General features: G+C 42.6%; 1 protein-coding gene across 1 annotated transcript in view; it reads right to left on the reverse strand.

Moving 5' to 3' along the window:
* ASAH2 (N-acylsphingosine amidohydrolase 2) overlaps window positions 1–22,939 on the reverse strand; it is a 65,726-nt gene that overhangs the window by 18,300 nt on the left and 24,487 nt on the right. Inside the window, exons 7-9 of the mRNA XM_063132914.1 lie at window positions 9,088–9,165; window positions 8,431–8,551; window positions 1,477–1,602 (exon numbers count right to left, since the gene is read on the reverse strand). Of these exons, the coding sequence (XP_062988984.1) occupies window positions 1,477–1,602; window positions 8,431–8,551; window positions 9,088–9,165 (325 nt within the window). The remainder of the gene's footprint in view (window positions 1–1,476; window positions 1,603–8,430; window positions 8,552–9,087; window positions 9,166–22,939) is intronic.

The following is a 22,939-nucleotide window of genomic DNA, read 5'->3' on the forward strand; positions in this document are numbered from 1 at the left end:
TGGATTTTACTGTTTTAAAATTTTGTATTGGTTTTAAGATATTATTGGTTTAATTTGTTTTAGAATTTTATATTTATTCTATTTTATATGTATGATTTTATCTGTATGCCACCCTGAGATCCTTGTGATATAGGGAGGGATATAAATGTTTTAATAAATAAATACATGTTTTAAGCAGAGGCCCCCTGTCAGGGATGCTGAAGTTTCATCCTGCACGGAGCAAGGGCTTGGACCAGATGACCTGCAAGGTTCTTTTGAACTCTATGATTCCACAAGGGGGAGGAGAACGGATATCAAATAGAAATGGGGAGTTCCAGTGACAAAAAACCAGGCCACAGCTACAGAAGAGCTGCTCAGCACCCTGCTTTTCAGTTATTTTGGTGCCTGTGGGGAGGAGAGAAGGTGAGGATGCTCTCCCAAGATCACGAAAAAGGATAAAAGTACATGAAATAGGTTACAACTAGTGCTGTGCCGAAAATGTCAACCGTTCCATTTTCGGCATTTCGTGGGGCAGGTGGGGAAAAAAACTCAGACGAAACGGGCTGGTAGAGGTGAGAATTCTGGAGCATTTTTCTCCTTGGGGAGGGGGACAGGTTTTCCACATACCCTTTTAAATGTCACCAGTTGTTGAGGGGGTCTTCTTTCTATTTTTTTAAAAAATCCCTGCCATTTTCAGGAGCTCAGGAGTGTTTACTGGATGCTTAGTGCAGAGGGCAAGGTCACATGGTCTCCAAAAGGCATTCATTAAGAACTGCTGGGCTTATCCAAATGCTGGAGGAAGGGTGTTGTTGTTGTTGAAAAACTAAAAAATAGGGAGGAGGCCCCTCAGCAATCAGCTTCACTTAAAGAAGGTATGTAGAAACCCTGTCCCCAAGGAGAAAATTCTCCAAATTCCCCCCCTCCCTGCGAAAGAGGCAGAAAAAAACAATGCCTCTTTCACAGGGAGAGAGAGAGTCCCCCCAAATAGGGGGCAGGATTCGGCCCAGCACTAGTTACAACCTGGGCTACATGGACGCAGATCCTGGCCAAGCTCATCCTGAGTCATTTCGTAATGCGGTAGCCAGCACGTCATTAAGGATCACAGCTGACATAATTCACGTGGTCAGCTGGAATGCTGCCAGGTGCCCTTCAGTGCTCAGAAGCAATGGGGCGGTGCTGCGCTCATGCCCAGCAGAAGCATCTCCAAACAGCCTGTGGGTAATGATGTCATCAAAGGCCGCACAACATGAGCAGTGGCACAGTCATTGTTTCTGTTTTAATTGCTTTTCATGGACATTTGAAGCACCTTCAGCACCTCATGAGACTAATTACTCTGAAACAGAAAAAATATATATAATTATGCACCAGCCAGTTGGCCTTTTATAAAAGGCCAATTGGCTGGTGCATTAATAGCATTGTGCTTTTGTCCACCCTACACATTGGGATGAATCTTCTTGTGTGCGAGAGAGGCACTGAGGTTTCAGTGGCAATACCTACCCCGCCTACTGAGCAATAATTGTGAAGGTTTTCACATGACTCCCCTGTGTTTATGCAGTGAGGGCCCTTTATATTTGGAGATACGTCTCCCAGGTTAGCGGATGCAATTGCTGCGACGTACGGTCCCTGAAAGAGAAGGGCAGTCTCATCAATAACTATCAGATACAGCATGAAATTTCCATCGCACATTCATGCATGGAAGATGTACACATGCTTGGGCATATTTCTCTTAATACGTGCATTTTGTATGGAATTTTTTGCCTAATACACACCTCTTTGCAAGCAATTTCCCTCATTTTGTTAATGTTATTTTTCACTCACATGTGCATTTTTGAGGGCACTTTCCCCTAACGTGGACAATTTTGCCTGCATTTTTTTAATTGGAGAACTCCATTGTGAAATTTGTAGGAGTGCGGCTTTTGAGGTGGGTGACTGAGTTTTGGTTTGCATGTTGGTTCGAAAGTGCAAAATTCGGCAACGTTGCAATCCCTCCTGTGCTTCAATAGCAAACATGCCATCCCGTTTCCCATCCCAATTACTTTAAGTGAAGTATTGCAAGAGATTACCTGAGGAGGGACAGAAACTTGTTCCTTTATCGTTATGACATTCAGCGAAACCTGACACCTATAGCATCTTTGTTGCTTCTTTCCCTTCTTTGCCTCTGGACTTTCAGCGTGATTTAATCTTTGCACAGCTAGCACCTAACAAAACATTCTCCTTACAAACTGGCAATTGATATAAATGCAGGGATGGGCTAGATGAGCTGGGCTGAACTGGCAGAGCACCAGTGAGGTACTCTGGGAGATGGGAAGGGACAGGGGAAGTGGACGTGCAGGATTCCTGGGGAATGGTGTGAGGCAATATCTATTTGGAAACTGCAACTGACATGAAATGTAGAGTTTCTGCAAATGACATTTGAAGCCTGAAAAATAATGACAGAACCATATTTACAGAAATTTCACCTTAGTCACAAACTTACTAGCTGGCCTCAGGCCAGCTTCAATGCAGCCTCCTTTTGCAATGTGGCAGTAATAACAGAACACCCTCCACTTTGCAGGGTTGTTGCAAGATGACTTGGGGTGGAGTTACAAATCATGAACAATAAAAAGCCAAAATATTATCAATACTTGCCATTGCAGCAACATATCATTACATATTCCTCACCCTCACCAGTGGCAATGATCATGTGGGAGAGAACTTAATGATCATGTGGGAGAGAACTCAATGAACACACACAGTTTTGTGGCAGCAGCCCTGCATGATTTGCGGTGTGCTAACCTGCCATGAGATACAGTATGGGAAGTTTAGAACATGCAATACTTGCTATTTGTTAATACTATACCAAGTCAAGAAATGTCTGCAACTTACATGAGCCACAGAGATACTAGCATGGAAACAGGTACATAAAATGTGCTCCTCGGATATAAAATTATTAATAACCAGTAGCTCTACGCAGGTGTTCAGCCTGCAGGTGTAAGGGCTAAAGGGGAGGGGACACGTGGGAGTTCCACCCTAATCACTCTTCCTTCCCTGTTCCCAACCTTGCCACATTGAGCATCAAGGTCTGAGGTGGGCTTCTAGTTGTATTAGCTTGACTGTGAGTAGAACCCTCTGTGTGATCACGAACCATGCTTTTATCAGGGTTCCCCATCATGCAGAGGATTCTACTTGTGTTCAAGTGAACGTGAGTAGAAGCCCCCTTTAGACCTTGCTGACCAATGTGGTGAGGTAAAGAACATGGAAGGTGGGGCAGTGTATGGGCCTTGGGCCTGTATGCACTTTTGTCCCTACCAACTTTCTACCTCCATGTGTGCAGGATCAGTGGTTGCTTGAAGATAGTGCAATTCTGAATGTAAAAATCTTAAGCGCTATCTAATGTTAAGTATTGTTACTATTGGGCAATGCCCAGTAGTTGCCCCCTTTTGGGAAGAGGTTATAATAGGGATAAACTTTGTACTGGAACAGTCTTTAATATGGAATGATATGCATGTCGTCCTAAACTACCTACCAGTTTCTTGGAAGTTAATGCATGGTCAGCGCAAATGGATTTTCAGAGCCCCTATGACAGTTAAAAGACTTATAACAATAGAAGGATATATGCTCACCTCTCATAATGCAATGGACTGAGGACTTAAGAACGCTCTCAACATTTGAACATGTGTTATATAGGCGTAACTTGTGAGTGGATAAATACATGCATATTTGGTCTGTTTTTCTTGAAACCTATGCATAACTTTGTTTGTTAAGAATGGTGTATCTGATGGGGAAAATGATGACATTCCTATGTATGTAATGCTTCTTCCTCCCCCCCATGATTTATCATAGAATCATAGAATAGCAGAGTTGGAAGGGGCCTACAAGGCCATCGAGTCCAACCCCCTGCTCAATGCAGGAATCCACCCTAAAGCATCTCTGACAGATGGTTGTCTAGCTGCCTCTTGAAGGCCACTAGTGTGGGAGAGGCCACAAACTCACCAGGCAACTGATTCCATTGTCGTACTGCTCTAACAGTCAGGAAGTTTTTCCTGATGTTCAGCTGGAATCTGGCTTCCTTTAACTTGAGCCCGTTATTCCGTGTCTTGCACTCTGGGAGGATCGAGAAGAGATCCTGGCCCTCCTCTGTGTGACAACCTTTTAAGTATTTGAAGAGTGCTATCATGTCTCCCCTCAATCTTCTCTTCTCCAGGCTAAACATGCCCAGTTCTTTCAGTCTCTCTTCACAGGGCTTTGTTTCCAGACCCCTAATCATCCTGGTTGCCCTCCTCTGAACACGCTCCAGCTTGTCTGCGTCCTTCTTGAATTGTGGAGCCCAGAACTGGACGCAATACTCTCGATGAGGCCTAACCAGGGCCGAATAGAGAGGAACCAGTACCTCACATGATTTGGAAGCTATACTTCTATTAATGCAGCCCAAAATAGCATTTGCCTTTCTTGCAGCCATATCGCACTGTTGGCTAATATTCAGCTTGCGATCTACAACAATTCCAAGATCCTTCTCGTTTGTAGTATTGCTGAGCCAAGTGTCCCCCATCTTGTAACTGTGCCTTTGGTTTCTATTTCCTAAATGTAGAACTTGGCATTTATCCCTATTAAATTTCATTCTGTTGTTTTCAGCCCAGCACTCCAGCCTATCAAGATCACTTTGAAGTTTGTTTCTGTCTTCCAGGGTATTAGCTATCCCACCCAATTTGGTGTCATCTGCAAATTTGATAAGCGTTCCCTGCACCTCCTCGTCCAAATCATGAATAAAAATGTTGAAGAGCACTGGGCCCAGGACTGAGCCCTGTGGTACCCCACTCGTTGCCTCTCCCCAGTTTGAGAAGGTTCCATTGATAAGAATGAGTCCAATTCTGTAGCCAACTGTGAATCCACCTAATAGTTGTTCCATCTAGCCCACTTTTAGCTAGTTTGTTAATCAGAATATCATGGGGCACTTTGTTAAAAGCTTTGCTGAAGTCAAAATATATGACATCCACAGCATTCCCACAGTCCACAAGGGAGGTTACCCGATCAAAAAATGAGATCAAATTAGTCTGACAGGACTTGTTCCTGACAAATCCATGTTGGCTTCTAGTGATCACCGCATTGATTTCAAGGTGTTTACAGATTGACTTCTTTATAATCTGCTCCAGAATTTTCCCAGGGATGGATGTCAGACTGACTGGTCTGCAGTTCCCAGGTTCCTCCTTTTTGCCATTTTTGAAGATAGGGACAACGTTAGCCCTCCTCCAGTTGTTCGGCACCTCACCCGTCTTCCTTGATTTTGCAAATATAATGGACAAAGGTTCTGAGAGTTCTTCCACTAGCTCCTTCATTACTCTAGGATGCAGTTCATCGGGCCCTGGAGATTTGAACTCATTCAAGGAAATTAGGTGTTCTTTGACCATTTGTGTATCCATCTCAAATTGCAATCCTGCCCCCTCAACTTCTGCTTCACTTTCTCCAGGGGGGTCATAGACTTGCTTTTGGGAGAAGACTGAGGCAAAGTAGGAATTGAGCACTTCAGCCTTTTCTTTGTCATCTGTTATCAATTTGCCATCCTCATTAAGCAGTTGAACCACCATTTCTTTCCTCTGTCTTTTACTACTCACGTATCTGAAGAAAGCCTTTTTATTTCTTTTAGCATCCCTCGCTAATCTCAGCTCATTCACAGCTTTAGCCTTCCTGACGCCATTTCGGCACTTCTGCGCCACTTGTCTGTACTCTTCTTTTGTAGCCTGGCCTTCCTTCCACTTCCCATATGTATCCTTTTTTGTTTTCAGGTCATCTCTAAGCTTTTTGTGGAGCCACATTGGTTTCCTCTGTTGTCTTCTATCTTTTCTCCTTGTTGGAATTGTTTGTAACTATGCCTTTAAAATTTCCTTTTTAAAATACTCCCACTCATCCTGCACTCCTTTTCTCATTAGGCTCACTGGCCACGGGACCTTACTTATCATAGTTCTGAATTTATTAAAATCAGCTTTCCTAAAATCCAGAGTATGTGTATGGCTACACTCAACTTTTGTCTCCTTCATCATCAAGAATTCAAGTATTCCCCCAGAGTTCCTGTAACTGCCACTTTTTCCACTAAGTCATCCCTATTGGTCAATATCAAGTCAAGGATTGCTGATCCTCTAGTTCCTTCCTCCACCTTCTGTAGGAGAAAGTTATCACCCACACATGTCAGGAATTTCTTGGAAGGGCTGCTTTTGGCAGTATTTGTCTCCCAACAGATATCAGGGTAATTGAAGTCCCCCATCACTACTACATCACACTTCCTTGAAACACTGGCAATTTGTTTCTCAAAAGTTTCGTCCTCTTCTTCTCCTTGATTGGGTGGTCGGTAGTAGACTCCGATTATCATGTTCTTTTTATTCCTTGCCCCATTTATTTTAATGCAGATGCTCTCGACGGGGCTCCCAGTCTGATCCGCCTGTATTTCTGTGCAGGGATAGGTATTTTTAACATATAGTGCAACTCCACCTCCCTTTCTATTTCTTCTGTTCTTTTTGAACAAGTTATATCCTTCAATTGCTATATTCCAGTCATGGGAGTCATCCCACCAAGTTTCAGTTATACCTATCAAGTCGTATTTGCCTTCATGTAATAAGAGTTCAAGTTCATTCTGTTTGTTTCCCATGCTCTGGGTATTAGTATATAGACAACAAAGACAATGTGTTTTATAGTCTGGCTTTGTTCTTACATTGTTGCAGACACTATTTTGGGGCACTATTGGAGCTGTTCTCTGTACTGTGGTGCATTGGTCGTCATCCATTGTTGCCACGAAGTTTACGAACACATTCTTTCCAGCCCTTGTGAGGTGCAACCCATCCCTTGCCAGCAGTCCATGTTCCAAGTAGCGTAGCCCTTGGTCCCAGAATCCAAAACTCTCACATCGGCACCACCTTTGTAGCCAGTCGTTCATCCAGAGTATTTTTCTTTCCCTTTCTAATCCTCTTCCAAGAACCAGGAGGATGGATGAGAAAACTACCTGGGCCCCAAAGTTCTTCAGTTTCCTTCCCAGAGCTTCAAAGTCTGAAATGATTTCTTCGTAGCTCTGCTTGGCGACATCATTTGTTCCCACATGGATGAGAAGAAAGGGGTATGTGTCCGTGGGCTTTATGAGCTTCGGTAACCCTTCAGTCACATCTCTAATCTGTGCTCCAGGGAGACAGCACACCTGGCAAGTCCATGGGTCTTCACGACATACTTGGGTTTTAATCCCACGCAGCAGGGAGTCTCCCACAACGACTGTTCTGTTCTGTTTTGTTAAATTCACAATAAAAGGGGTATTGTTACATCCCATCAATTTCAATGGGAGGTTTAAGGATGCTCCTTACTGTCTTCCATAAAAATGCATTTATTTAGTTATTTATTTGATCTATACCCTGCTTTTCTACCAAAAATGGCAAGGTAGCCCACAATCACTGATAAAAAAGAACAACAAGAAAATACACGAAGGGAACAATCCTTTAGAGTTCTAGATCGTTCTGAGTGACACCCAGAATGGATTCACATCCTCACCAAAATCAGAGTCACCAGCCTCCACTGCAATTAAAATCACAACAACAACAGAACAGAAGCAGCACCTAGCTCAATGGACTCGCTTACACACCAAAGGCCCACTTGAAAGAAGTTGGCTTTGCCTGCTGGTGGAAGAGACAGAGAGTGAACCTAGCCTCCCTCGGCAAGGAGTTCCACAGTCCAGGGAGTGGCCACCAAGGAGGCCCTGTTATGCATTGCCACCAAGCATTTATCTAAAGCTGGCAGTCTCGAAAGAAGGGCCTCTTAAAATGTCTAAATGTTTAGCTTCAGCTGGATCACGACCAATATTTTATGAGAATGTAGGCATACTTTCTGGACTAGAATTCAGGTTCCAGAAGGAGGAGGAGGAAGAGGATGATGATGATGTTGATGATGATAATAATAATAATAAATTTCTTACTCGCCTCTCTGATTGGATCGAGGCAGGGAACAACAACAAGCACAAAATACATAAAATACTGATTAAAAACATCCTAAACGCATCTTAAAAACATACTAAAAATATCCTAAAATTCTACTGGATAGATGCAATGCCTACTACAATTTTGGGGGGAACTTACTATTATTTATCTGGTTGAGCTTTTATATTGTATTTTATATTATGGTTTATATTATACTGTTGTTTTATACTTTGAATGTTTTTAATTTTTGTGAACCGCCCAGAGAGCTCCGGCTATTAGGCGGTATAGAAATGTAATAAATAAATAAATAAATAAATAAAATGTAACTTACCTTTGCTAAAATTGGGGGGGGGGAACAAAAAACAAACAAACAACAACAACAACAGTATAGAGCTATGGAATTTCTCTGTCCAATGTAACCACAATTTACATTGACTGATATTACTAGTTTGAACACAGGAATGTGTTACAATATGCTATTTGTGAAATCTTAATTTATATTAAGATGATCACCATAAATTGTCCATACCTTTCCTGTCAAGTATCCTTCATTCTTCTCTTTTTCAAAGAGATACGCTGCATAACCCACGTTGTCACTGTTTGTAAGATTGTTGGTGTTGTTCATACTGACTGGGTGAATGGCAAACCAGCTAGAACATGATCAGAAGATTAAAATTAATGGGAAAGCATTCACTTCCAGAGAAATCCAATCCGGGGGGGGGGGGGCAGGGGGAGGTTTGTTTTTTTGTTTTTAAAATGAGAATTAGTGTCCACTATTTTCAGTCTGAAGTGGTCTAACCCATTCTACGCCTCATTCTGCCATGTGTGCCAGCCAGATCTATGAGGGTCACACTTCACATTTTTATAAACCCAGGAGATCAAGTTCAATGTTTCCTTTTTAGCCCATTCTTTGAATTCCTTTCCCCCTCTTGTTTTGCATACGTTTACTTCCTTATTTGCAAAATCACAGATCTCTCTGCATCCATCTCTCTGTTAATGTGCTCTCCTCTATATGTCCATCTGAATTATTACAAGTCAGCAGCCTCGTCTCTCAGTGACCCCCTTTCCCCCTCTTTCCTCACCTACTTGTCTGTCTGTAGCTCTGTCTCTCAGCTCCCCTGCTTTTTCTGTAAAATGCAAAGAAATGATGTCACCTTATTTTTAATGGAAATTTGAGAATTCTTACCTTAACATTCCCATTTCTTGGCCATTGTCAGCAACCATCTTCAGAACTACCATTTCTTTGTCTGTGTTTGATGGATATCTAGACAATGTAGAGAAGAGAGATACTTTCCACAATTAGAGTAATCAGCTCCAGAGTTGGAAACAGATACATAAGTGTCAGGATGGAAGAAACTTTCAATTTTCATTTCTCATTTTTCCCAAACTTAAATCCGGTTTGTCTCAAACTTCGAGTGTTTGTTTGTTTGTTATGTTCACATAAAAATCCATAAGGAATTTTGTGCAAATTTCTTCCTACTACATGCACGTTTGTATGCACTTTGTCTAATATTCACATGTTTTTGCAAGCAATTTCCCCAAAATGATGCATTTGAACCATGTTTACCCTGATATACACATTTTTAATGCAGTTTTTGACTGGAGAACTCCATTGCCAAATTTGGAGAAGCGTGCGTTTCAAACGATGGCTGTGTTTCAATTTGTAGAGTGGTTTGAAAGCGCAATGCTAGATAAGATCACTTTGAAATGGGAACTGAACGTCTTGTTCCTCAGCCTTACACAGGAGGTGAGTAAGAATGGGCACAATACCATGGGAAATTCTCCTGGGCACACATTGTGGCGTAATGTTCTTTTAAGACAAAGTGTTTCTCAGGACAGCTGAACTGTATTTAAGTAATCAAGGTTAATCACTTTCTTCTATTCAGAGCATGATGCTGTTTGTCTGGACACTGGTCTGCAATGGAGAAATAAACATTGTTTGCCATATGGGAGCCTTGATTGCTTTGGATTCTTCTTCTCAAATCTCCTCTTAAGAACCCGACATTACATGGTATCAGACGTCGGAGTAGGCTGTGTTTTTTTTTCTATCTACAGTTGAGAATTTGTTTGTTTTAGCTGAAGATATGGATTCATTTCAGCCTCCTCATCCACTTGCTTTGCAAGGTAATTTGGCAGAGAATACTGCACTCCTCATAAGAATGTGGTGTTTGAACAATGTACTTTTTAGAGCTACTCACAGAGACGAGACATCATGGAACAATTTGTTACTGAACAAGCTGAAAGCTAGCAGCTGTGAATTTGTAGTGCAGCTAATGATATGGTGAGCGATAAAATTGTGTTTAGTGTGAAGGAGAAGGGATTAAAAGAAAGACTTTTGAAGGAATCTGAACTTACTCTTGAGAAAACAGTTGAAATATGCCATGTGGCTGAGGTAACAAGAGATCAGTTGCAGACTATAGCATTTCCCTCTAAGGAGCTGCATGAGGTATATGTAACTTAGGGTGACCATATGAAAAGGAGGACAGGGCTCCTGTATCTTTAACAGCTGCATAGAAAAGGGAATTTCAGCAGGTGTCATTTGTACATATGGAGAACCTGGTGAAATTTCCTCTTCATCACAACAGTTAAAGCTGCAGGTGCCCTGCCCTCTTTTAAATCTGGTTACTCTAGAATCGCTCCTGAACCTTTCACTGTTGTGATGAAGAGGGAATTTCACCAGGTTCTCCATATATACAAATGACACCTGCTGAAATTCCCTTTTCTATGCAACTGTTAAAGATACAGGAGCCCTGGCCTCCTTTTCATATGGTCACCCTATGTAACTAACAAAAATCATGAAGAGATTCCAGCTCAAATTCTTAGAGTCGAAAAGTCACAATTTGAAAGTATATATGCACAGGCTAGAGATAACAAGTGCCCCTATTGTGGTTTAGCACACAAACCTCGAAATTGTCCAGCATTTAGAAAGACCTGCAATAAATGTGGCATAAAAAAATCATTATGCCAAATTATGTAAAACAACATCAAGTTTTGATAAAGGACAACAAAGACATCAGATTCATGAGTTTGATGTAAGCAGTTTGTGAATAGGGAAATTATCCCAAGAGACTAATGGTTTTAAGTGCAAAAAAAAAAAAAGTACTGGATGGTATGTTAATAAAAGGACTTTCAGTAAAGTTCAAATTAGATACTGGGGCTGAGGCCGATGTCTTGCCATTTAAAATATTGAGTGGGTTACCAGGAAAAAATGTACTAACCAAAAGTGATGTAACTCTTGTGGCTTATGGTGGGACACGCCTTTGGGAACTATTGTTCCTGAATGCAACACTTTAAAGGGAATAGTTAGATTATTGTTTTATGTAACAGATTGTTCTGCAATTCCATTATTGGGTAGGTCAACCTGTGAGGCTTTAGTTTTGATTGGTCGAGTTGAAATTACAAATGTACAGTAGCTGAACTTTAGGCAGAGGAAGGGCTGCTTGATATGTATTCTGATGTTTTCAAAGGTTTGGGTGAGTTTGAAGGTTCTCATCATATACATGAGAACAGTTGTTCCTGTCATTCATGGATGTCGGAAGGTGCCTTTTGCAATACTGGATAGACTGAAAGATACTTTAGGCAAGATGGAGACTGCAGAAGCGATATCTGAAGTTACAGGTCCTACAGATTGGGTGAGCAGCCTTGTTATTACTGGAAAAAAGAATGGGAAATTGCGTATATGTCTTGATAAAGACATATACGTATATGTATATGTCTTAATAAAGCAGTTTGAAGACAGCATTATGGGACGGTGTAAAAGCCGGAACGGAACGGAACAGGCCGGAACAGCCACATTATATTAAAAAAACATACCAAAAACAGTGGCATGTGTTAGCAACACTTGAGAACAATATTTTAGGACTAAAATCATACCAATATTATATCACTATTAACCCCAGAACTCTCAAAACGACGTCCGGAACAGAATGGGATGGCCGGAACGACCACTAGGGAACGAGCGATATCAACCAAACTCACCAGTCATGCATAACTAAATGGCAGGGATGCAATAAGCCACAAAAGTTGCCCCGAAACCACGTTCAGATACCCGTTCAGGGCAAAAATGCGTATTGTGCAAAATGGGCCGTAACGGCAGCTTCCCAATGAGGTAAGTGAACCAAACTCACCAGATGCACATGACAATGTGGGATAAATATAGAAAGCTCCAAAAGTTGCCCCGAAACCACGTTCAGATACCCGTTCCGGGCAAAAACGCGTATTGCGCAAAATGGGACGTAACGGCAGCTTCCCAATGAGGTAAGTGAACCAAACTCACCAGATGCACATAACTAGGTGGGACAAATATAGAAAACTCCAAAGGTTGCCCCGAAACCATGTTCAGATACCCGTTCCGGGCAAAAACGCGTATTGCGCAAAATGGGGCGTAACGGCAGCTTCCCAATGAGATAAGTGAACCAAACTCACCAGATGCACATAACTAGGTGGGACAAATATAGAAACCTCCAAACGTTGCCCCAAAACCACGTTCAGATACCCGTTCCGGGCAAAGATGCGTATTGCGCAAAATGGGCCGTAACAGCAGCTTCCCAATGAGGTAAGTGAACCAAACTCACCAGATGCACATGACAAGGTGGGACAAATATAGAAAGCTCCAAAAGTTGCCCCAAAACCACGTTCAGATACCCGTTCCGGGCAAAAACGTGTATTGCGCAAAATGGGCCGTAACGGCAGCTTCCCAATGAGGTAAGTGAACCAAACTCACCAGATGCACATGACAAGGTGGGACAAATATAGAAAGCTCCAAAAGTTGCCCCGAAACCATGTTCAGATACCCGTTCTGGGCAAAAGTCCGAATTGCGCAAAACGGGTCTTAACGACAGCTTCCCAATGAGATAAGTCAACCAAACTCACCAGACATACATTACTAGGTGGGACAGATGTAAAAAGCTCCCAATGTTGCCCCGAAACCACGTTCCGATACTCGTTCTGGGCAAAAGTTCATATTGCTCAAAACGGACTGTAATGACAGCTTCCCAATAAGTCCACCAAACTCACCAGATGCACATTACTAGGTGGGACAGATGTAAAAAGCTCCAAAAGTTGCCCCGAAACCTTGTTCTGATATCCGTTCCGGGCAAAAGTCTGTATTGCCCCAAACGAGCCGTAACGGCAGCTTCCCAATGAGGTAAGTCAACCAAACTCACCAGAAGCACATTACTAGATGGGACAGATACAATAACCTCTGAAATTTCCATGAAAGTCATGTTCTGTTACCCATTCCAGGCCATAGTTCATATTCCCAAAATTAGCTGGAAAAGAAAATTATGGGTGAGGAAAATGAGGCACTATCTATTGTCGGGAAATTGCCTCGAAAGGCAACTTCTATGTGTGTGAATGCAATCAAATAAACTACTTTCATTGTACTAACTGGAACATTTAATAAACTTTCTCAGAATCCAGAGTGAAGTTCTGCAAAGATGGTTTCCTACAGAAGCCCATAGTTGTCATGTGGTTTGATAGTGTGCTTAAAATATCAGTCTATGATGGCATTGTTGGGGTTGGACTGTCTCATTCCATCATGAAGCTTACAATGACCTGTGGCTATTCACATCTTTCAACCTAACTTATCCCACAGGGTTATTACAAAATTGGGAAAGGCCATTGTAGTTCACCATGCGTTTCTGGGTGGCGGGTGGGATATAAATGTTCTGTCAAAAAAGCCCAGGTCTTTTGAGGATTGCCATGGGAGTACTGGAGGCTGCATTCCAGGAAGTCCAAAAATGCGGCCCCCAACCCCTTCCAGGGCTGATGGAGGCCTTCCCCCTCAGCCCTTTCCCCCAGGAAATTGGGTGCCAGTCCCGGTTGCCCTGGAGATCTCAGTTTTTCCAGAGGTCTCCCGGGTTTTCCGGGTCATCTGGTCACCCTTATCACACCAGGAGACAAAGCGTTAATGCCCACATTCCACAATCCTGACAGGTACCTCTCCCCTCCCCAAACATGGAATTTATTTTTAAAAGCCAATCACACAATTTTTAATTGTATGTTAGGTGTCTTGAATAGGTTAGCCCCATGTGAATAAGAGGGAGCTAGGTTGACCATTTGTTTGATTCAGTATAACCCATTGTCATTGGCTGTGATGTTCTGAAGCTTTATTAACATATACACTTCTTTAGTCATATTCTTTAAGAAAACATGAATACAAGAAAAATAACCACAAACAGTAAGAACAAAAACAATGTACATAATATCTATCTATATATACTCTCTCTCTCTCTCTCTCTCTCTCTCTGTGTGTGTGTGTAAATGTAAATGCTAACATATAGCACCTGTTAACATAAATTTTTGCCTACAGTGTAGATTATTCATTTCTCACAACACTTTGGACATTTGAATATACCATGAGAAGCTTGATTTATCTCAAGGCAAGAGAGATGGTACCAATCCTGACATGCTCCCTCGCACAGAACCATGGTGTCCTCCTTGGGTTTCTTGCACTAATAACCCATTAAGCACAAAGACCAAGATGAACTTTTGGAGCTTTCTATATTTGTCCCACCTTGTCATGTGCATCTGGTGAGTTTGGTTGACTTACCTCATTGGGAAGCTGCCGTTACGGCCCATTTTGCGCAATACGCGTTTTTGCCCGGAACGGATATCTGAACATGGTTTTGGGGCAACTTTTGGAGCTTTCTATATTTGTCCCACATTGTCATGTGCATCTGGTGAGTTTGGTTGACTTTCCTCATTGGGAAGCTGCCGTTACGGCCGGTTTTGTGCAATACGTGTTTTTGCCCGGAACGAGTATCTGAACGTGGTTTTGGGGCAACTTTTGGAGCTTTCTATATTTGTCCCACCTTGTCATGTGCATCTGGTGAGTTTGGTTCACTTATCTCATTGGGAAGCTGCCGTTACGGCCCATTTTGCGCAATACGCGTTTTTGCCCGGAACGGGTATCTGAACATGGTTTCGGGGCAACCTTTGGAGTTTTCTATATTTGTCCCACCTAGTTATGTGCATCTGGTGAGTTTGGTTCACTTACCTCATTGGAAAGCTGCCGTTACGTCCCATTTTGAGCAATACGCGTTTTTGCCCGGAACGGATATCTGAACGTGGTTTCGGGGCAACTTTTGGAACTTTCTATATTTGTCCCACCTTGTCATGTGCATCTGGTGAGTTTGCTTCACTTATCTCATTGGGAAGCTGCCATTACGGCCCATTTTGCGCAATACGCGTTTTTGCCCGGAACGGATATGTGAACGTGGTTTCGGGGCAACTTTTGGAGCTTTCTATATTTGTCCCACCTTGTCATGTGCATCTGGTGAGTTTGGTTGACTTTCCTCATTGGGAAGCTGCCGTTACGGCCGGTTTTGCGCAATACGCGTTTTTGCCCGGAACGAGTATCTGAACGTGGTTTTGGGGCAACTTTTGGAGCTTTCTATATTTGTCCCACCTTGTCATGTGCATCTGGTGAGTTTGGTTCACTTATCTCATTGGGAAGCTGCCGTTACGGCCGTTTTGCGCAATACGCGTTTTTGCCCAGAACGGGTATCTGGACGTGGTTTCGGGGCAACTTTTGGAGCTTTCTATATTTGTCCCACCTTGTCATGTGCATCTGGTGAATTTGGTGGACTTTCCTCATTGGGAAGCTGCTTTTACGGCCCATTTTGCGCAATACGCGTTTTTGCCCGAAACGGGTATCTGAACGTGGTTTCGGGGCAACTTTTGGAGCTTTCTATATTTGCCCCACCTAGTTATGTACATCTGGTGAGTTTGGTTCACTTATCTCATTGGGAAGCTGCCGTTACGGCAGGTTTTGCGCAATACGCGTTTTTGCCCGGAACGGGTATCTGGACGTGGTTTCGGGGCAACTTTTGGAGCTTTCTATATTTGTCCCACCTTGTCATGTGCATCTGGTGAGTTTGGTTCACTTATCTCATTGGGAAGCTGCCGTTACGGCCCATTTTGCGCAATACGCGTTTTTGCCCGGAACGAGTATCTGAACGTGGTTTTGGGGTAACTTTTGGAGCTTTCTATATTTGTCCCACCTTGTCATGTGCATCTGGTGAGTTTGGTTCACTTATCTCATTGCGAAGCTGCTGTTACGGCCGGTTTTGCGCAATACGCGTTTTTGCCCTGAACGGGTATCTGGACGTGGTTTCGGGCCACTTTTGGAGCTTTCTATATTTGTCCCACCTGGTTATGTGCATCTGGTGAGTTTGGTTGACTTTCCTCATTGAGAAGCTGCCATTATGGCCCATTTTGCGCAATACGCGTTTTTGCCCGGAACGGGTATCTGAACGTGGTTTTGGGGCAACTTTTGGAGCTTTCTGTATTTGCCCCACCTTGTCATTTGCATCTGGTGAGTTTGGTTCACTTACCTCATTGGGAAGCTGCCATTATGGCCCATTTTGCGCAATACGTGTTTTTGCCCGGAACGGGTATCTGAACGTGGTTTTGGGACAGCTTTTGGAGCTTTCTATATTTGTCCCACCTTGTCATGTGCATCTGGTGAGTTTGGTTCACTTACCTCATTGGGAAGCTGCCGTTACGGCCTGTTTTGCGCAATACGCGTTTTTGCCCGGAATGGGTATCTGAACGTGGTTTCGGGGCAACTTTTGTGGCTTATTGCATCCCTGCCATTTAGTTATGCATGACTGGTGAGTTTGGTTGATATCGCTCGTTCCCTAGTGGTCGTTCCGGCCATCCCATTCTGTTCCGGACGTCGTTTTGGGAGTTCTGGGGTTAATAGTGATATAATGTTGGTATGGTTTTAGTCCTAAAATATTGTTCTCAAGTGTTGCTAACACATGCCACTCTTTTTGGTATGGTTTTTTAATATAATGGGGCTGTTCCGGCCTGTTCCGTTCCGTTCCGGCTTTTACACCATCCCCAGCATTATACTATCCCCATGATTGAAGAAGTTTTGAGTCATCTAGGTGGAATGAAAGTTTTTTTTTTACTATTATAGATAAGATGGTTATTGGCAGGTAAAATTAGACAAATTCTCATCACGTTATATATATTTAAGAAGGCCTTGGGGAAGGTATTGTTTTCATTGTTTGCCATTTGGGCTTAAATCTGCTAGTGAAGTGTTTCAGCAAAAAAAATGAGGTGACTTTTGGGCACATAAAAGGGGTTTATATGATAGCTGATAATATGATCATAGCAGCAGAGACAGTTGAGAAACATGATAAGATATTACATCAAGTTATGGAAACAGCGTGTGCTAAGAACATCAAATTTAATAAAGAAAAGATCCAGTTTAAAGTTGATTTCTGTGAAATATATGGGTCAGATAGTGACTGCTCAGGGAGTTCGACCTGATGATCATGAAATTAAGGCCATTCGAAAAATGGTGCCTCCACAAGATAGACAAGGGGTGCTCAGATTTTTAGGGGCCATACTATATCAGAGTATATCCCACAGGAGGCAAAATTGACGGCATCCTTAAGAAATTTACTGAGGAAGAATGTTGTATTTCAGTGGATGCCAGAACATCAGAAGGCTTTTGAGATTATTAAACAGCAATTGTGTCAGGCACCTGTACTCCAGTATTTTGATGTTACAAAACCAGTTGTTGTGCAAGCTGATGCATCAAAAGATGGTCCGGGAGCATGTTTGCTTCAGGAGAATAAACCAGTGCTTTATGCATCAAGGTCACTTATTTATTTATTCACTTAGCATGTCAGAGCAACATTACACCCAAATAGAGGAAGAATTGCTTGCTGTTTTGTATGCAATGAAAAAAATTCCATCAATATGTGATTGGCAAAGTTGTTTTAGTCCAGACTGATCATAAACCTTTGGAAACAATTTTTAAAAAAACCTATAGGTGCTGCTCCTGCTTGCTTGCAGCGTATGCTTTTATAGCTCCAGAAGTATCAACTAAAGGCAGTGTATACCCCAGACAAGCTTATGTATATTGCTGATACATTGTTGTGGGCTGCTGTGGATCCTCCTATAGCTGATGAGGATTCTTTGGAAGGTGACAGTGTAGTATATGAAGTGAGCACATTAGCTATGCCCCCAGATGGAGCAGTTATTATACAAGAAGCGACAAAGTAAGATCGTCAACTTCAAGTGGTGGCAGCACTTACAGAACAGGGATGGCCACAGCATTTGAGAGGTGTTTCCCCTGTTGTAAAATCTTTTTGGTCAGTCAAGGACCATTTATGGTCTCAGAATGGTATTCTTTATATGGGAGAAAGAGTGGTTATTCCTTTGTCCCAGAGATAGACTATGCTCTCTCAACTTCATAAGTCTCATCAGGGCATTCAGAGAACTAAGGCAAAAGCAAGAGACTTAATGTATTGGCCAGTTATGTCTAAAGAGATTGAGACAGTTGTTAGAAATTGTTGTTTGTGCTCATTTTGCTTCAAGCAATCAAAAGACTGAAAGAACTGGGCATGTTTAGCCTGGAGAAGAGAAGATTGAGGGGAGACATGATAGCACTCTTCAAATATTTAAAAGGTTGTCACACAGAGGAGGGCCAGGATCTCTTCTCGATCCTCCCATAGTGCAGGACACGGAATAATAGGCTCAAGTTAAAGGAAGCCAGATTCCAGCTGGACGTCAGAAAAAAACTTCCTGACTGTTAGAGCAGTACGACAATGGAATCAGTTGCCTGGTGAGGTTGTGGGCTCTCCCACACTAGAGGCCTTCAAGAGGCAGCTGGACAACCATCTGTCAGGGATGCTTTAGGGTGGATTCCTGCATTGAGCAGGGGGGTTGGACTCAATGGCCTTGTAAGCCCCTTCCAACTCTGCTATTCTATGATTCTATGAAAAGGAGCCACTTAAACCACATAAGATTCCGGAAATGCCTTGGGAAAAATTGGGTGTAGATATTTTTGGATATAGCTCTTCCCTTTTTCTTATAGTGGTTGATTATTTTTTCAAAATACCCAGAAGTACTGAATTTGCCTGACAAAACTGCAAGAATTATTATTATTATTATTATTATTATTATTATTATTATTATTATTATTATTTATATAGCACCATCAATGTACATGGTGCTGTACAGATTACACAGTAAATAGCAAGACCCTGCCGCATAGGCTTATAATCTAATAAAGTTGTAGTAAACAATAAGGAGGGAAAGAGAATGCAAACAGGCACAGGGAAGTGTAAACAGGCACCAGGTAGGGTGAGGCTAACAGTATAGAGTCAGAACAAACTCAACATTTAAAAGCTATAGGGAAAAGAAAAGTTTTTAGCTGAGTTTTAAAAGCTGTGATTGAGTTGGTAGTTCTCAAGTGTTCTGGAAGAGCGTTCCAGGCGTAAGGGGCAGCAGAAGAAAAAGGACGAAGCCGAGTAAGGGAAGTGGAGGTCCTTGGGCAGGCGAGAAGCATGGCATCAGGGAGCGGAGAGCACGAGCGGGGCAATAGTGTGAGATAAGAGAGGAGAGATAGACAGGAGCTAGACCGTGAAAAGCTTTGAAGGTCAGCAGGAGAAGTTTATATTGGATTCTGGAGTGAATTGGAAGCCAATGAAGAGATTTCAGAAGTGGAGTGACATGGTCAGAGCGGCGGGCCAAGAAGATGATCTTAGCGGCAGAGTGGTGGACAGAGACCAGCGGACTGATGTGAGACGAGGGAAGGCCAGAGAGAAGAAGGTTGCAGTAGTCCAACCGAGAGATAACCAGTGCGTGAACGAGAGTCTTGGCAGAAGAGACAGACAAAAATGGTCGAATCCTGGCAATATTATACAGGAAGAAACGACAGGATTTAGCTACTGTCTCGATATGAGGAATAAAGGAGAGCGAGGAATCAAATATAAAGCCAAGACTACGAGCTTCCTTTACCGGAGTAAGCGTGACATCGTTGACAGTAAGAGAGAATGAGAGGTGAGGAGAAGGTTTAGGAGGAAAAACAAGCAGTTCAGTTTTTGCCATATTAAGTTTCAAACGACGATGAAGCAGCCAGGCTGAGATATCTGAAAGACATGCTGAGATACGATCGTGGACATCAGGAGAAAGTTCCGGAGATGAGAGATATAATTGTGTATCATCGGCATACAGGTGATATTGGAGGCCATGAGATTGAATAAGCTTACCCAAGGGCAGCATGTATAAAGAAAACAGCAACGGGCCAAGCACCGAGCCTTGCGGAACCCCTACTGAAAGGGGAAAAGAGGAGGACGAGCTGCCGTTAGCCGACATGCTGAAAGAGCGACCCTCTAGATAGGAGGCGAACCAGTTATAGACAGAGCCACAGAGTCCAAGGTCATGGAGGGAATCTAAGAGAAGATCGTGATCAACCGTGTCAAAGGCCGCAGTTAGATCAAGGAGAATAAGAACGGAATAATGGCCCTTAGACTTGGCAGTGAGAAGATCATTGGTGATCTTGGTAAGGGCTGTTTCAGTGGAATGCAAAGGACGGAATCCAGATTGAAAGGGATCCAGAGCAGAGTTACTAGAGAGAAAGTCAAGACAACGAGAGTAGACCACACGTTCCTTAAAGCAGTGTTTGCTCATCATGGAATTCCGGGGACACTGGTGAGTGACAATATGCCTGTTGCTAGTCGAGAGTTTCGATTGTTTGCTCAGGGCCGGATCTACACTATTGCTTTAAAGTGCTTTATAACAGTTTTATAGCGCTTTAAAGCAGGAGTGTAGATCCTGCCCAGGACTGGGGTTTTGAACAGTGTTTTAGCAGTCCACAATATCCATAATCTAATGGGATGGTTGAAAGAGCAATCCAGTCTATAAAACAGCTTATAAAAAGGTCAGAAGAGGCACGTGTGGACCCATATCTGGCACTGCTAGAATATCAGAATACACCTGTTACTGGAATGTCATATTCACCTGCACAAATGCTAATGGGCAGAATGTTGAAAAGTAAACTTCCAGTAACAAATAATCTATTGTGCCCTAAGATCCCCACTGATGTGCATAAGATCCTTCAGAGAGCCCAGGATAGACAAAAGTATTTTTATGATCAGACAGCAAAGCCTCTTAAGCCCTTACAAGAAGGAGATTCAGTATGGATGGAGTCAAATGAAGGATGGCTCCCAGCTGTTGTTACAACAAAATGTGAACAGCCTTGTTCATGTCAAGTGGGGACTCCGGAAGGGTGTACATATCAGCATAATAGGCACCACTTAAGGTTTCAAAGTCGGGCATCCGAAAGCTGTGGTCATAAAGATTTAGAGCAGAGTGAATCTGCTCCCACAGAACAGAGTGATCAACTTAGTGAGCCTTCTGATTCCTCTATGACAAATACAGAAAATGTCAATGAGGACAACAATACATCTTGTGAGGCATGTGCACGGCCAGCTGAAGAAAGGCACCCCGTATGTGTAACATCTCGGGGCAGACCTGTCTCTTTACCAGAAAGATATGTTCCCTGACAAAGGATGGTGGTAAAGACCATTCTCAATGGTGGGCTAAGTACTGGTGACCTCTGGCCCCATTGTAATACTTGTTTTTAATCTTTTGTTAATAATTTGTAATATGCAGTTTATATGTTTATATTGTTTTTATATATATCTATATGTTTTTATTATGAAAGGAAGATGTGGTGTAATGTTCTTTTAAGAGGTCCGCCTGGCGCCTACACTGTACTCCTTTCGTCGCCAGCTGAAGACCTTTTTATTCTCTCAGTATTTTAACTCTTAATTTTAACTTAAATTTAAATTTTACTGTTTTAACTCTGTATTTTAATCTTATATCAATTTTGCTGCGTGGTTTTATCCTGGTTGTGCTTTTTATACTGCTTTTTATGGTTGTTTTATTATGGTTTTAATTTTTGTGAACCGCCCAGAGAGCTTTGGCTATTGGGCGGTATAAAAATGTAATAAATAAACAAATAAATAAATAAGATAAAGTGTGTCTCAGTGCAGCTGAACTGTATTTAAGTAATCAAGGTTTGTGGGTTAATCACTTCCTTCTATTCAGATTGTGCTGCTGTTTGTCTGGAGGCTGGTCTGCAATGAAGAAATAAACACTGTTTGTTTGCCATACGGGAGCCTCGATTGCTTTGGATTCTGCTCTACAAATCTCCTCATAAGAACCAGACATTACAGACATCCTTCAAATTAATGAAAGCACTACTGCACCATTGTATACAGTGCAGGCATCAGGGTAGGTATTGCCAGCTGCCTATGTACCAGTAAGGCCTTTGCCAGCAGTCCTTCAAGCCTTCTGGACCCAATAATACTGCCAGTTCACCTGCCCTCTTCAAGTCAGCAAACAGTGATGGGAGCACAGAAAAAGCTGTAAAGTCTGCCTATCTTGCCCTCTCCCTTAGGGAGGTGGTTGCATATTGAGCCTGAGGGAGTGGCAAATGAACAGGTAGCATTAATAGCGCACGGGGAGCACTGAGAACATCTTGCCAAGGGCCCTCTGAACCATGGACTTAGCTCTGGTTGTGCCATTCCTGCAGCACAGCTTGAGCCTGCTAGATTGTGCCAGATAACTTCAGTAGAACATCCACTCGAGTTGTTCTGGGCAGGCATACAAGCTGTGGTCACATAAAGGACTTTTTAAATTGTCCCTCCCCTTTTCAGGAATTGTAATGTTAACCACCACCCCCGTCTCAATATACTCTGCATTTGTTTTTCACTCTGTCCCAGAAGCCATTTCACACATCTGAAGGTGCATCTCCCTGTTCTGTGCCCATCCATAAGCCAGAGGAGTAAGAGCCACATCGTGCTAACCCACACTCAGTGGTTGTTGGGTTATGAGAGGGTTGTTTAACCCTCGCAAAAAAACAGGGTTCCCAGGTTTGTAGCACATTTTCTAAATAATGGCAAACTTTCCTCTTTTAGGAGAAAACTTGCAATAACAGTTGCAACGAGTAGGAGATACCCTGGATGAAGTTGTATAAAGGGCCCACAAACTATCATTCATGAGCAATCACAAGCACACAATAAAATCCATGTGTAGAAAGGCTCATGATAACGTTCAATGAAATATTAACCAGGAATGTGAAATACCTTCCCTGCTATATCAAAAAGGGGCATTGCATGTTCAAGCCATTTATCTGGGGCGGGAAATGTAGGTGGAGTTTTCACAGGGTTTGGATTTTCCACATTGCTAGCTGGGACATCAGTCTGCATCCTGTAATAAGTGCA

This window comes from Elgaria multicarinata, chromosome 8, assembly GCF_023053635.1.
Source record: "Elgaria multicarinata webbii isolate HBS135686 ecotype San Diego chromosome 8, rElgMul1.1.pri, whole genome shotgun sequence".
Lineage (NCBI taxonomy): Eukaryota > Metazoa > Chordata > Lepidosauria > Squamata > Anguidae > Elgaria > Elgaria multicarinata.